This window comes from Phyllostomus discolor, chromosome 7 (assembly GCF_004126475.2).
Source record: "Phyllostomus discolor isolate MPI-MPIP mPhyDis1 chromosome 7, mPhyDis1.pri.v3, whole genome shotgun sequence".
In the NCBI taxonomy this organism is placed as follows: Eukaryota; Metazoa; Chordata; class Mammalia; order Chiroptera; family Phyllostomidae; genus Phyllostomus; species Phyllostomus discolor.
The window spans coordinates 139015448-139028836 of record NC_040909.2 but is presented as its reverse complement, the minus strand read 5'-3'; the positions used below and the strand labels follow the sequence as shown (position 1 = coordinate 139028836).

Genomic DNA, 13389 nt, shown 5'->3' with positions numbered 1-13389 from the left:
GGCCTCCCTGGGGCTTGGGGGCCCTGGAACCAACATCAGCCACCACTGCCTGTGATGTCTCCTGGGACAAACTTGCCTGGCGTGTGTGTGTGTGTGTGTGTGTGTGTGTGTGGCCAAACCTGGGCTCTGAGGGAGAACACAGGCCGTGACTGACTGAGAGGCAGAGCAACAGCTCAGAGAGCCAAGGAAGACACAGTGAGGGGCAGGAGAGGATCTCGGGATTAAGAGGACTGGTGAGTCTCTGGATAGCTGCCGGGGGGCATTTTGCTAGGCCCATACCTTTGGGCCAGGTCCTGTCTCTGCAAAGCCCTCAGAGGGGGGACCAGGGCCATGTGGGGGCTGTCGTGGGCTTCCCCAGCCTGAGCCTCCACTGCGTCTCCTAAGGCAACGCCTCCTCTGTTCAGGCCAGCCCCCAGCAGCCTGGAGAGCATCTCCCTCCTTCTAGACCGTCAATTTTCAACCAGTGTGTTTGAAAATCCTTAAAGCATGTAATATCTGACCACTCAGTCAGGGGCTGCAACCTCTGACTACATACATGTTTTGGTGTGCCGCAGAATTTTAGTAATTAGTTTAAGTGTGCCACGACATGAAAAAGGTAGAAAATCACTGCTCCAGGCTGAGCCGCAGGGCCTTGGGGCTGCTTGGGAAGCCCTCCCCAGGCACCCACACACCACATCCCTGTGTTCACTCTCACCCAGGGTGAGGCCAGGCGGTCCTCGAAGACTCTCCTGGACAGGGACTGTGACCCAAGGTCTGTCCTGCCCAGTGGCCGGTAAACCCCTACACCTAGGAGACTTCTCCCTCCAAGCACACCAGCCAAGAGCACTGCCCAAGTGCCCCCAAGGAAGGAGAGGCATCCTCCCCAGCAGCAACCCCGGAGCACCTGAGCCCAAAGGACGAGAAGAGAAGCAAGGCAAACCTGGCTCCAAGGAGTCCTCCGTGGCCAGGCAGGCCTCGCTCGCTCAGGGCCAGGGAGACGCCCAATTAAATAATGAGGGCAGCCGGCTCTCAAGGCCGGTGGCTAACAGGAATCGAGGGGGAGCAACGTGGTCTTCAGGGTTCGAGGGGCCCACTGAGGTCCTGCAGCAGCCCCTGAGAAAAATCCCTTGAATCAACTGTGTCCCCCTTTTTTCCTGAGGTTTTCTCCACAAAGACCCACCGGACCACCACTCAGGTCCTTCCAGCGGACTGGCCTTGAACTCTGGGCTGGCTGACCCCCTCTTGGCAGCTCGGCCGGGGCAAATCACTTCCCCATCTGTTAAATGGGAGCCTGAGACCCAGCCCAGACAGACTGATAAGTATCCATGAGTCATGGGCCCCTTCCAGGGGCTTTTCCTTCCAGCTCGCAGACTTTGCCAAAGGCAGTCCAGGACTGAGAAGCCAGGCCTGGGTGGCCGCAGGCAACCCCCACTGGAATCTTCTCTGCCCCTCCCTTCCAGATTAACTGAAACTTGCTAATTGTGGCAGCCCTCTGCCTACTCCCCTCCCCCACTGCCTATTCCACCCTCCCTTTGCCTCCCCTCCCCTCCCCCTTCCATCCGAATGATAAAGGGCCCGGCCTGCCTGCCCCCGCCCGGTCTCAGGCCCTGGCCCTGCCTCACTACCTGCCCCATTGCCCTGCGACCTCCTACCGGCCAGGCCCCTGCCCACGCTGCCGACCTCCTGTTCATGGGGCCCTGCAGCAACCCACGCCTGGGGCTCCCCGGGGTAGAGTTGCCCCCCCAGCCCCCTAAGAGGAGGAAGAAGAGATACCTGCGGCATGACAAGCCCCCCTACACCTACTTGGCCATGATCGCCCTGGTGATCCAGGCCGCACCTTCCCGCAGGCTGAAGCTGGCCCAGGTGAGAGGGTTCCCGCTCTCCCTCCCATTCCGTGGTCCCACTTTTTCCCAGATCCGACCCCGCACCTACTCCCAGGCTAAGGCTCCGGCCTCCAAGCCCACCTGGCCCTACCCAGCCATGCCAGCGGGGCTAGTCCCAGTCCGAGCCCTGAGGAAGAGAGCTGAGGTGCTCAGAAGAACCCTTCCCATGAGGTGCCCTCTCCTCCCTGCGGCGCGCAGGTGTTGGGGACCGCGCACCGGCGCCCCTACGCCTGGCTGTGGGGGAGGGGCGGCGCTCCCCCGTCCGCTCCCTGGCTTACAGTGCTTGCTGAAACCGCTCCCGCGGTTTCAGATCATCCGTCAGGTTCAGGCCGTGTTCCCCTTCTTCAGGGACGACTACGAGGGCTGGAAGGACTCCATCCGCCACAACCTCTCCTCCAACCGATGCTTCCGCAAGGTGGGGCAGGGCGAGGGTCCGAGCGCGAGCCGGGGCGGAGGCAGGGTGGGGGCAGAAATCCGGAGTATCTGGGGTCGGGTAGCCCCACCAAGCCTGCCACCTCCATGCACACCAGGTGCCCAAGGATCCTGCGAAACCCAAGGCCAAGGGCAACTTCTGGGCTGTCGACGTGAGCCTGATCCCGGCCGAAGCGCTGCGGCTGCAGAACACGGCCCTGTGCCGGCGCTGGCAGAGCAGGGGCGCTCGGGGCGCCTTCGCCAAGGACCTGGGCCCCTACGTGCTTCACGGCCGGCCCTACCGACCGCCCAAGCTGTCCAGTCCGCCCACCCCCCAGCCGCCCCCCAGTGAGGGCTTCAGCATAAAGTCTCTGCTGGGGGACCCCGGGAAGGGAGTGCCTCGGAGCAGCCCAGGTCCGGCAGGTTCCCTTCCAAATACACGGGAAGTGGTGCCCACGCCGCCCCTGCCCTCTGAGAGGCCCCCGTGGCCCCTGTGCGCCCTCCCCGGGACTGTGAGGGTGGAAGGGGAGGCTTCCCACGGGGGAACAAGCCGGCGGCCTTCACCCCTCTCCCCTGAGCCCAGAGCCTGGCCTCTCCACTTGCTGCAGGGCACCCCCGACCCTGGGGGACTGTCTGGTGGGGGTCACGGGGCCTCACTGTGGGGGCAGCTACCCACCTCCTACTTGCCCATCTACACCCCCAACGTGGTAATGCCCTTGGCCCCACTAGCACCTACCTCCTGCCCTCAATGCCCACCCTCGACCAGCCCAGCCTACTGGGGAGTGGCCCCTGAAACACATGGCCCCCCAGGCCTGCTGTGGGACCTAGATGCCCTCTTCCAGGGGGTGCCACCCAACAAGAGCATCTATGATGTGTGGGTCAGCCACCCCCGGGAGCTGGCTGCCCCCACTCCAGGCTGGCTCCTCTCCTGGTACAGCCTGTGAGGCTCCCACACTGGGCCTGCTTCCCTCTCCCAGCCCCACCCCCTCCTGCCATTGACGTGGTGAGGGGAACCAAGGCCAAGAGGACCAAGAAGCGTGGCCACGGTTGCCTTGAAACACCAGGCCCCAGCCATGCCGAGAGTCCACAATGTTTATTGGTTGGGTGACCCACCAAGGGTTGTGGCCCCTTGGGCACCACCCTGATGGCCAGACAGCTCTCTGCTACCCCCAGAAGCAACGCTGGGGGGAAAGGAGCTGCTGGGAGTACCCTTTCCTGTCCCCTTCCTGCTCCCACCTCCTCGGCCCTCTGTCCATCCGTCCATCTATCCATCACCATCTGTCACCTCCCCTCGCCTGGCTCCAGGGGTGGGGGAGGGAGACCTTAATGGCGCCTCCAGCCTGAAGTCCTGTCCTCCCTCAACTGTCAGGGAAGGAGGTAGCACCTTTTTCGGGGAAGGGCGAAGGGAGCAGGGCCCTGCCTGGGTTTGGTGGTGGAGCAGGAGAGGTAACAGTAAAGGAATGGACCACACTTTAATGCCAAGTCTGATTTTTGGTGGCGGGGTGGTGACATCGTGACTCGGAGACCAGTAGGCCAGGGCCGGCTGCTCTGGGGCCCCCTGCTGTGCGGGCAGCGATAGCAGCAAATGGTGATAAGGAGGGGGCCGGGCCGGGGCCCAGGGGCGGGCATTTGTTCCCCCTCCAGCCCCCACGCGGAACACTCCTCGCCAGGAGGGGCTGAGGGGACAAATCTGGGAGTTTGGGGGGCAGGGGCTTTGCCGCCTCTGCCGGCAGAGGCGCAACCCCAGGCTAAAAGAGCAAGTTCCCTGGGGGCGCACGAGCCGAGCTGGAGCCACTGTCGGGGCTGGGGCTTGGAGGGCTGCCCGGGGACGGTGTTGGGGTGCAGGGAGTCCCAGTGAACGGTGTGTCGGTACTGAGGGAGGAGGGCGTCCCAGAGCGCGGGGCCCTACGGCGCCGAGCTGGCCCCAGCTCCACTTGGCCCACTCGCTCAGCAAACTTGAGTGAGCACACGGTCTCGCCGAGGTCCTCGGGCCGCGTGGAGATCTGCCGGGGAGTAGCGCGGGTGAGCGGCCCCTAGTGGGCGGCGCCTGCATGCAAACCACTCTCCCCCGCCCTGAGCTTGCCCCACGCCTGCGCCGGGCGCCCACCTGCAGCAGCAGCACCACGGTGGCGCCGGAGCCGAGCGCGGGCTGAAGCAGACGCGTGAGCTGCGAGTCGCGGAAGGGCACGTGTGGCCGGCGGGCCCGCAGCGCGGCCATCACGCCTCCCAGCGCGAGCAGCGAGCGGTTGATGGTTCGGGCCTCCCGCAAACGCTGGGCATCCTCAGGGTCTCCCCGCGCCCTGCAGGCGGCCCCCGCCTTCCAGGCACGCTCAGATCCCGCCAGGTCCACCAGGTGCAGCGTGCCTGCAGGGGCGAGCGAGCCTACGTGGAGGGAACTCCAATCTCCCGTGCGGTGAGGCTCCTCGCAGGGCAGGGCGCTGGCCGGCGTGGTACCTGCGGTGCCTGAACCGCGCGTTGGGGACGCTGCTCGGAGCGTCAGCGTAACCAGGGCGTGCGAGCGGGAGCTGTGCTGGTTCATGGCGGTGGCGGCGGTCGCCCGGTTGCTCCTCCCCAGGCTCAGCATCTGGAGGACGCAGGACAATGCTTGTCCTGCTGTAGGGAGCACACCTCCAGGTGTGAGCACAGGACAGGGCCTTGGAGGACCTCGCGCCCCCTCCGTAGCCTTACCTGGTTCAGTGTCTCTAGGTTGGGGACGTCCCAGTACGTGAGGCCGGCCACTTGGAGTCCCCCCTGGCCTGCGGGGCCCTGCCTCACGACCAAGCGCTGGGGAGGCCCTGGGGCTAGAAGGTCCCTGGTGAGAAAGGTGAGGGCTTGGTTCTGGGGTTCTCGGCTTGAGGGGCGGGGCACAGTGGGAGGCAGCCAGGGCGCAGCCCTGACCTGACAGCCTCGTTGTAGATCTCCACCATGCTGAGGGTCACGCAGTGCCGCCCTCCCGGCCTCATCTCCCGGAACAGTGACTGCAGCGCCCTAGGAGCTATGCCGGGGTCCTCAGGGGGGCCCTGGAGATGGGTGGGGTGCCGTGTTGGGCTCACATCCCAGCACCTGGCCCCAGAAGCCACCCAGAGTTCCCCCCTCCCTTCCCACCTCCATGCTGTAGGTCTTCCCGGTCCCTGTCTGACCATAGGTGAAAATGCAGACACTGTAGCCTCGGAGGCAGGACAGCACAGTGGGCTCCAGCTCCCTGAAGACCTAGGGCAGTGGGGGGAGGAGTCTTGAGCCCCTGGCCTGGGGAAAGGTGTGAGTGAAGCTTGATTCCCCTGGGATCGCTGGGGGCGGGGGGGGGGCGCAGTCCACAGGAAGGGCGGGTCTCCTGGCAGGCAGAAGAGGCCCCCTGAAGGAGCTGTCATTTGCGAGAGTTTTCTGGGCAAAGAGAGAGCCACGGCAGGAAGAGGGAACAGACTTGCAGAGTACTGGAGTCCCGGCCACCACTCGGGAGGCCAAGGGGACTGGCAGTCAAGAGCCCAGACACTGGGCTCACTGCCCGGTTCAAATCCGAGGTGGACGGCGGCCGAGGTGCCCCCGCCCGGGGGGCAGGGACTATAGTGGCACCTGTTGTGCGGGTTAGGGGGCACGTGTGCCCGGAGGGCGACTCCAGAAAGCGCCCCGTGGGTGGGGTGTGGGGGATGGCCGCCAGCCAGGACTGCTGGGACCTGGGCCCAGGGAGGGTGCAGGGAGGCGGTGGCGGGCGGATGGGGCTGGGGCTTGTGTCCCGCTGCAGCACCAGCACCAGCACCAGCACCAGAACCAGCGACCGCGGTCTTCTGAGTGGTGGCACGGCCAGCTCTCCTGCACAGGAGGCTAGTAACGGAATGAACTGTCAGTTCCGCTGGAGGTGTGGGCTGCCAGCCATGGGGGCAGAATCCAGAATTGCAGGTGGGTCCCTAAAATTCCACGACTGGGAGGGAGCCCCGGGGGGGACAGTGGGGCCCTTGCAGACCTGCAGAACAGTGACGGGCACCTTCCCCTCTCTCATTGGGTCACTTACACTGGAGGGCCCTGTCCAGTCCCAGGGGCCCGTGCAGGGCTGCACGGTGGGGCTGAGGCCTGGGGAGTGCGTTGGGTAGAGAGGCAGGTGGGAAACAGCCGTGGGACCCCAGAAAGTGGGGGGAGGGAGACCTGGCCACCCTTGGAGGCCGACAGGGGTCTGAGCTCTGCCCCTGGCCTAATCCCCTCCTGGGTCTGCCTCCATTTCCTGAACTGTGGACGCTCTACTAGCAAAATGTGTGTGTAACAGTTGGCGTGTGTGAAGCAAGATGGTGGGGGGCTGGGTTGCGCCTCCGTTTTTCCACTGGGTCCAGCAGGAAAGGAGGGCGGCACCAGCACAAAGCAGTGGAGAGGGCTGGGGCTGAGGCTGTAGGCTGGCCTGCTCACCAGTGCCCTGCTCTGTGCCCTTGGTCACAAGGCAAGGAAAGGTGCCTGTCCTCACAGTGGCCAGGCTCTGGACCCTGCGGCCAGCGACACCTTGGGGGATGGTCCCAGCACATCACGCTGTGCTCCGCAGCCAGCCCTGTGTGAACAGTGCCCATCACCTCACACAGGTTCATGTTCCTTAGTTTCCCGGTAAAAAAAATTATTTTTGAAAATGTTAACCTTCCTGTCTAAACCAGATGTTTCCCTTGGGCCTGCAGAGCTTGGGGGGAGGGGTGGACACAGGGAGAACCCTGGAAGGAACAGCAGTGCCCAGCTCAGCTGCATCCACTGCCTTCCCCTTCCCTGCTGGAATCTAGCCAGTCTTGCTCCTGGGAGGGCGTAAGGGCAGGGAAGGGGACCAGAGCCCCTGGGGACTCCTGGGGACTCTGAGGGAAGCCAGCACAGGTGCGAGGGTGGAGCTTCACCTCCTCCTGGCTGGCGTCTGGAGGGAACACCCAGTCCAGGCGGAATCGACGCTGGTGCCCACGATAGCAGGTGGTGACCGTGCCGCCTGGGCCGGGCTCCGAGCTCACCAGGCTGGAGGGTGTCCCTGGCCGCAGCCGACACAGCACACGGATATTTCCTGGGGTGGAGATCGGGTCACTGGGCTGCCTCCCAAGCCCTGAGGCACGGGGAGGCCGCAGTTGCTCCGGTCCGCCGGCTCCACTCCTCCGCTCCCCAAGCGGCCATACCCTTGAGCTCCAGCAGCCGCCCTGGGCATCCAGTTGGGGGCCCCAGCTGCTCCTCAGGGAGCTGAGTCCCAGCCCCACTGTCTGACAGTGCCCCCAGGGCCCAGGATACCTGGAGGAACAAAGATGTGAGCAAACCAGCCAGCGGGAGCAGCCAGGTAGCTGGGGTGGGGTGCTAAGGGCAATATGGAGCCATTGTGTGGCCACCAGCTATGGTGATCCACGACTTTCAGGGGTTTAGGGCACCCGGGGGTATCATTTGGTGGGCCTGGGGTGGAGCCCACAATCAGGAGGACCATGGGCAAGGGCGTCATCTGTCTCCTCTGGGCTTCTTGACAATCCTGCCAGCGATTCGCTGTCACCTTCCTTTGCACAGGACAAAAATGAGACCCAGAAGTGAGGTCACACCCTGGGTCACGGGAGCTGTCCTGGGTCTAGAGCCTACAACCTCCATTAGAGCAGGCAGCTCCCTAGGGGCGGGATGGGAGAAAGGGCCTCCCCAAGGGAAGAACAGTGACCAGGCTGACCAGGGAGCACCCGCTGCAGAGCGAGCAGCTGGTCCTGACCTGGCCCCGGGCCTCGCTCAGAGAACCCTGACAGCTCTGGGTAAAGGTGCTGACCAGGCCTCGGAGGTCCCCACAGCCCTGACGGAGGCTGGCCATGCGTGCCCGAAGTCCTGGCGAGGGAAAGTGCTTGTGAGGGGAAGCCAGACCCAGCAGGCTTCCCAGGGGCCCACTGCCCCAGGCCTTACCTGCCAGCTGCCCGTGCACCTGCTGCAGCTCCCTTCTGCAGCTCTGCTCCGTCTCCTGCTGGAGCTGCTGGAGGGCCCCCTGAAGGCCCTGTAGCTGCACCTCCTGGACCCCCAGCTGCCCCGCCCCACCCCGTCACTGAGGAAATAGGCACTTACCAGGCCCTGCCTCAGGCATCCCCTTCCCCCTGCCAGTGTTCCCAGTCTTCCCAGCCCCTGGGCCCAGTGCCCACCTGGACTCGGAGCGCTTCTGTGGCGTCCTGGGCCTCCTGGAGCTGGCCCTGGAGCTCTACCAGGGCCTCCGCCTCCTCCTGCGGGAGGGGTGGGAGCCCCGTGAACTGTGGAGCCAGGAGGAAACTTGGGAGGGGCATTCTAACAGCCCCGTTTCACGTGAGGGGACGTCAGGTCGAGAGAGCCAGTCATGAATCCATGCAGGGCTTTCCCCCAAGTCCCTCGCTCCCCTGGGGTCAGTCACTTGGAGGAGCCATGGGGGCGGGGAGGTTGTGAGGCGGTTGTTCTCCCATGGGCATCAGCCTCCTTGATGGCACTGGGCCTGTCCACAGCACTAGCCCTGGCCCTGGCAAGTCAGAGAACCCCCTGCCTCTGTCCCAGAGCCCCAGGTCCCAAGGAAGGCTAGGTGTGCAGGAAAGCCAGCCTGCAGAGGACAGCAGCAGCTGAGAATACCTGGGGGGCCCTGGTATGGGGGCCAGGACCCCAGTGCCTCAGAAGGTCCTGAGTGAGGATCAGACTCTGTTTCAGGGCCTCGTTCTCCAGGGTTAGATGCTGAACCCTCTTCTCGGAATCTGTCGCCCCCTGGAGAAGAGGAAGTCATTTGGACTCACTGGAAAGCCCTGGCCCCCTCCCCTCCCCTGCTCGTGCACAGCCCCACAGCTCACCACTCCCAGGTGCAGTTGGCCCAGCCCATCCTGCAGATCCAGCTGTTGCTTCAGCTCCTCCAGCTGGCATGGAGGAAGGGGGTTGGAGTGGCAAAACTCCTCCCAGCCTCCCCACTGCCCACCACCTTCTAGGCCCCTCACCTGTCCAAGGATGAGCTGTTCCAGCCGCTGCCAAGCCCTCTGATCCTCCTCCAACTGCGAGGCCTGCTGCCCCTGGGCCTCACCCCTCAGTGAAAAGGAAGGGCTTTCTTCTGGGGGTGTGGGTCCTGGGGTGGGGCATACCCAGTTAGGACTAACTGGGGTTTCTGCCCTGAAGGGGAGGCACCTTGGGAGCAGGGCTTAGGACCCTGCACTCCAGGGCACTCAGGTTCTGGTAGGCCTCACTCCATGCACACACTCTTTTCAATTCACTGCTTCTTACGCACCAGCTGGAGTAGGGGGCTGCACCCCCGAGGCAGGCTGAGTCCCCTGGGGCAGGGCCTGCCTCCCCCTGGGGCTCCGCATCCATGCCAGGAGGGCCAAGAGCTGACCAGTTACAGTCAACAGTGGGGGGACATCACCAGGCTGTGAAGGAGAGAAGAATCAGAACGTAGGAGACTGAGGCGGGCCGGGGTGTGGAGGTCAGGACTGGGGGGAGAGGGCAGGTTGCTGGAGAAAGACCGCCAGCCCGCTCACCCAACAGCCCGGCTCACCTTGCTCAGATCAGGAGGATAGCCACAGCTCTCTTCCGCCCCCAGCTGGACTGAGAGGAACTCAGCAAGGCGCACGAGAGCCTCCTCCAGGGAGACCTCGGTCGGGCGGCCCTCGGCTCCCCCTCCCGGCCCATCATCTTCTGACTCCGAGCGGCCTGCGAGGCCAGACAGTGGGAAGGGAAGTCGTGCTGGGTCACGTGGTGAAGGGTAGACAGCCAGATGGCACCTGTCGGGTCTCGCTCCCAATGAGGTCACAGACACCTCCCCCTCTCTCGGACGGTGGGGTTCTCTTATGGCCCCGGGGACGCAGCGCTCGCTTTGCACGATAGCACCTACCGACCAGGCCGGTCAGCTCGGTCCAGAGTTCTGCAGGGGGCTGGTCAGGGCGGTGGCTACCCTCGGGTTTGCAGCTGGCACTCTACGAAGGGAGCACGGGGGGCGCCTGAGGAGAGGCCCGCAGCCTCCCTCTGGGGCTGAGGTCTCTGATGGCAACACCAGAGAAGACACGGGGATCCTCAGCACAGTCCTCTCCGCAGCGCCAGCCCTGGAGACTTACGCTGCGCGGGCCTGCACAACCCGCCCCCGCTCACCTGGCTGGGGTCCCTGGGGTCGGCGGTCGCCTTGGCCCCACCATCCCTGCGGAAGAGGCTGTAGAAAATGTAGATGAGCAGCGAGTAGAAGGCGTACATGGGAGCGCGGGGCGGCAGAGGGCCCGGCTTCGCGCCGCCCCGCGTCCCCGCGCCCGGACTCCGTGCCCGCTCGCCTGCCCGCAGCAGACCCGGTGCGCATGCTCGGGACGGCCGCCCCCACGGCCCCGCTCCTGCGGGTGGAGGATGCGCGGCGGAGGAAAGAGGTGCAGAGACAGGTGTCCCCTCGCCCACGCCAGGACACCTGCCCTCCGCCCCTACCCCTACTTCGCGGAGACCCCAGGCTGAAATCACCCACGACCCCGCACCTCCTTTAGACGGAATCCTTGCCAGGTCTCCGAGGAAGCTTCCACTGCTCTCGCCCCTGAGAGCCATCAGCCCCCGGTATCCTGCCTCCACACCCCTTACAGCCCCGCCCCCTGTCTCTTTCAGCCACACCCATCACAACCTCGTACCGCCCTTCCCTCCTCGTTCAGCCCCTCCCAGAAACCTGCCCCGGACAACCGCGCCCCGCCCCTCTCCTCACAGCCCCACCCACCGTGTCCAGGCTTAGGCCCGCTCCCCTGCCGCGCGCTGCTCCTCCCACTGCCCCTCCCCCCTCTTCCCTGCCCCGCCCTCAGACTCTTCCCCGCCCCCCCCCGCCCGCAGCCCCTCTTCAGGCCCCTCCCCTCTCCGCATATCCCTGCAAATCACTGGGCAATAACACCCTATTTTCGTACAGCCCTCCTTCAAGCCCCGCCCTCCCCTCGGCCCGTTGGCTCAGCCCTCCTTGCCCTGGCCCCACCCCCGACGCTCTAGCCTCCGCTCTTCTCGTTGGTTCGAGTCTCCACTGGCTGGGCGCGGAAGGCGGGGCAGCCACGGACGGGCGGGCGTTGCGATGGACAAATTCCGGCCTCCCGCTTTCCGTTGCGTTGGGGTCGCCCCTGAGGGCCTGTGCTGTCGCACCTCCGGGGCTGGGTTCTGAAGACGACGCCTTCCAAAGCGCGGGGGCCAGGCCGAGTGGGCCGGCGCACGTCCAGCGCCGCTCTCCCCCAGGCCCGGCGCCCCCACTTGGATTCCAGGGCTCACTCCCGCCTAACACAGGCCCGCCTCTGTCTTCTCTTTTCTTTTCCCGGCCAGATAAGTTTTTCTTCCCCACAGTTGTGTCCAGTGACCTCATAGCTACAGAAAGTTTCTGATGAGCCTATCCCAACATTCAGAAATGAGGCTCTGGAAACTGGGAGTCCTGGAGAGCCACCCTTAGCGATCCCGGTCCCCGGCTTCTGCTTCCTTCGTCCTCTCCAAAGTTGACGAGCCCCTCCCGGTCTCCTCAAACTTACTACCGTCCTAGGTGCCATGGCACCCAAACCGTGGGTTGAGTGGAGCATGGCCCTGTCCCACCTGGCACTGGGAGTGGTGTCTCTGCATGCAGCTTTGAGCACTGCCCAGGTGAGTACACAGGGGCTGGGTAGGGGAGGATCCCATTCCCCAAACCCAAGGGCCTATCCAGTGCCTTCGATCAGGGAGGGTGGTGGGAGGCAAGTGTAGGGGTCAGGCTTCCATGAGACCCCTAGACTTTTCCCTGTTTAGAGTAAGGTCCTGTCCTCTTTTTTCCCACATCTCCCCTCCCTGTGTTGACAGGCAAGTCGAGGGGCTGCCGCTGGTTTCCTGCTCCAGGCGTTGGCTGCTGCCACCACGCTGGCCTCAGGGCAGGGCACAGATGAAGACTGTCTTACTGGAGCCTGGGTGGCCACTGTCATTGGCCTGCCCCTTCTGGCCTTCGACTTTCACTGGGTGAATGGGGACCGCTCCTCTGCAAACCTGCTCTTGGGAGGAGGCATGGTGCTGGCAGTGGCTGGTGACCACCTTGGCGCGGAGGGCCGCTCTGTGGCTGGTCAGGCGGTGGTGCTCGTGGTGGCAGTAACCATTCTTATTGTGGCCGTTTTCACGACCAACACTTATGGAATGTGGGGGGGCTTGATGCTGGGTGCTGCAGGCCTCCTGAGTCGGCTAGAGCAGGACAGACTGCTGTTGATGCCGAAGGAGGACGTCTGTCGCTGGGTCCTGGCTGCAGGGAGCTGGGCCTACCATCGGGCCTTGCACACACAGCGCCTGCAGTGGGAGTGATGTTTGGAGACTGCAAGGCAGGTGACCCGGTTACCACTTCCCCTCCTGGAGCTTCCTTCCCTAGAGATAGATCTCCTTTTTCCCACAGTGGGCTTGCTGCAGGATGACTGGTCAGGGGCAGAGTCTGGGCACTGTCCCTCTGGTGGAGTATGGGGACCTGCCTAGACCAGAATGAAGGGAGTGGGGTTCAGGCACATTTTGAAACCTGATACTGAGCAGGCCATGGTTGTGGATCCAAATAGAGGCTTGGTCTCCAATAAACCTTAGGGATTAAGCAAGAATATAGGATCTGCCCGTTCTTGAGAGAGATTGAGCTTTCTAAGGTTCCCAGGTCAGCAAGTGGATTCCCTGAGCAAAGGAAGGGAATGTACTGGCAGCAGTCTGGGTCCTCACCCAGCCTGTCCTCCTGCTGGCCCCTGGACTAAGAAGACGTAATCCTGGGAGCTTCCTCTTTGGGGACATGGTGGAGTTCTGAACACACTTGCACAGCCTAGCAAGAGGCCCTCTGAGACAGTGACCTTCACGGGCTGCTGGCTGGGGTGGGGACAAGGGAGGCTTGTATCACAGCTGTTCCCGGAAACGAACAGGCCCTTCCAGGGCTGACTCGCCCTCTGCCTGTCTGCCTTCCAGCCTATGCAAGGCAAGTCCTGATTTTCTAAGACGTTCACTTTCCTCAATGCACCCCTCTTCAGCCACCTGCCCCAGGGGTAGGAAACGAGATTGGGCCGAGCAGCGAGTTAGAGTCCGGGGCCCTGAGTGCTTCCTCTGGGAGCCCCTCTGCTTGCGTACTGTGTAAACACAGCTGGTCCCACACAGGAGGGGGGGGGGGCACGGAGTTTCTCGCTCCCGTGGACCCTGTGCACTCGAGCTCGAGTGTGGAGAGACAAAGACTCGGGCACACCCCGAC

At 64.1% G+C, this 13389-nt stretch overlaps 3 protein-coding genes across 6 annotated transcripts; 2 read left to right on the top strand and 1 right to left on the bottom strand.

Annotated features, from left to right (window-relative positions):
- The first annotated feature begins 1597 nt into the window (after nt 1–1597).
- FOXH1 (forkhead box H1) lies at nt 1598–3358 on the top strand. Its single transcript, XM_028533761.2, has 3 exons — nt 1598–1842; nt 2173–2277; nt 2393–3358. Exons 1-3 carry the CDS (start codon nt 1669–1671, stop codon nt 3215–3217), a joined length of 1104 nt encoding a protein of 367 aa, XP_028389562.1. The 5' UTR covers nt 1598–1668; the 3' UTR covers nt 3218–3358.
- On the bottom strand, nt 3352–10661 carry KIFC2 (kinesin family member C2). Of its 4 annotated transcripts, none has more exons than XM_036031593.1 (18): nt 10320–10661; nt 10066–10147; nt 9730–9884; nt 9463–9601; nt 9179–9303; nt 9038–9100; nt 8826–8954; nt 8375–8452; nt 8145–8259; nt 7960–8069; nt 7397–7505; nt 7130–7287; nt 5379–5483; nt 5172–5293; nt 4962–5085; nt 4728–4857; nt 4381–4655; nt 3352–4276 (listed from the first exon to the last, which is right to left on the bottom strand). In XM_036031593.1, exons 1-18 carry the CDS (start codon nt 10416–10418, stop codon nt 4022–4024), a joined length of 2373 nt encoding a protein of 790 aa, XP_035887486.1. In that variant the 5' UTR covers nt 10419–10661; the 3' UTR covers nt 3352–4021. The 4 variants fall into 4 exon arrangements, with proteins under 4 accessions (XP_035887486.1, XP_028389516.1, XP_028389515.1 ...); XM_028533715.2 differs by having other exon boundaries at nt 4381–4637; nt 10320–10660; XM_028533714.2 differs by having other exon boundaries at nt 4381–4857.
- A 525-nt stretch (nt 10662–11186) lies between these two features.
- LOC118501838 (cysteine and histidine-rich protein 1-like) lies at nt 11187–12763 on the top strand. The gene is made up of 2 exons (XM_036031641.1): nt 11187–11804; nt 11997–12763. The coding sequence occupies exons 1-2, from the start codon at nt 11712–11714 to the stop codon at nt 12480–12482; spliced, it is 579 nt and encodes a 192-aa protein (XP_035887534.1). The 5' UTR covers nt 11187–11711; the 3' UTR covers nt 12483–12763.
- The last annotated feature ends 626 nt before the right edge of the window (nt 12764–13389 follow it).

Coding starts and splice junctions, on each gene's coding strand:
- FOXH1 (XM_028533761.2), top strand. CDS start 1,669: ATGGGGCCCTGCAGCAACCCACGCCTGGGGCTCCCCGGGGTAGAGTTG. Junction 1,843..2,172: donor GCAGGCTGAAGCTGGCCCAG/GTGAGAGGGTTC, acceptor CCGCGGTTTCAG/ATCATCCGTCAGGTTCAGGC. Junction 2,278..2,392: donor CCAACCGATGCTTCCGCAAG/GTGGGGCAGGGC, acceptor CATGCACACCAG/GTGCCCAAGGATCCTGCGAA.
- KIFC2 (XM_028533714.2), bottom strand. CDS start 10,418: ATGTACGCCTTCTACTCGCTGCTCATCTACATTTTCTACAGCCTCTTC. Junction 8,260..8,374: donor CAGAAGCGCTCCGAGTCCAG/GTGGGCACTGGG, acceptor GGGGCGGGGCAG/CTGGGGGTCCAGGAGGTGCA. Junction 4,858..4,961: donor ACCTAGAGACACTGAACCAG/GTAAGGCTACGG, acceptor TGCGTCCTCCAG/ATGCTGAGCCTGGGGAGGAG.
- LOC118501838 (XM_036031641.1), top strand. CDS start 11,712: ATGGCACCCAAACCGTGGGTTGAGTGGAGCATGGCCCTGTCCCACCTG. Junction 11,805..11,996: donor CAGCTTTGAGCACTGCCCAG/GTGAGTACACAG, acceptor CTGTGTTGACAG/GCAAGTCGAGGGGCTGCCGC.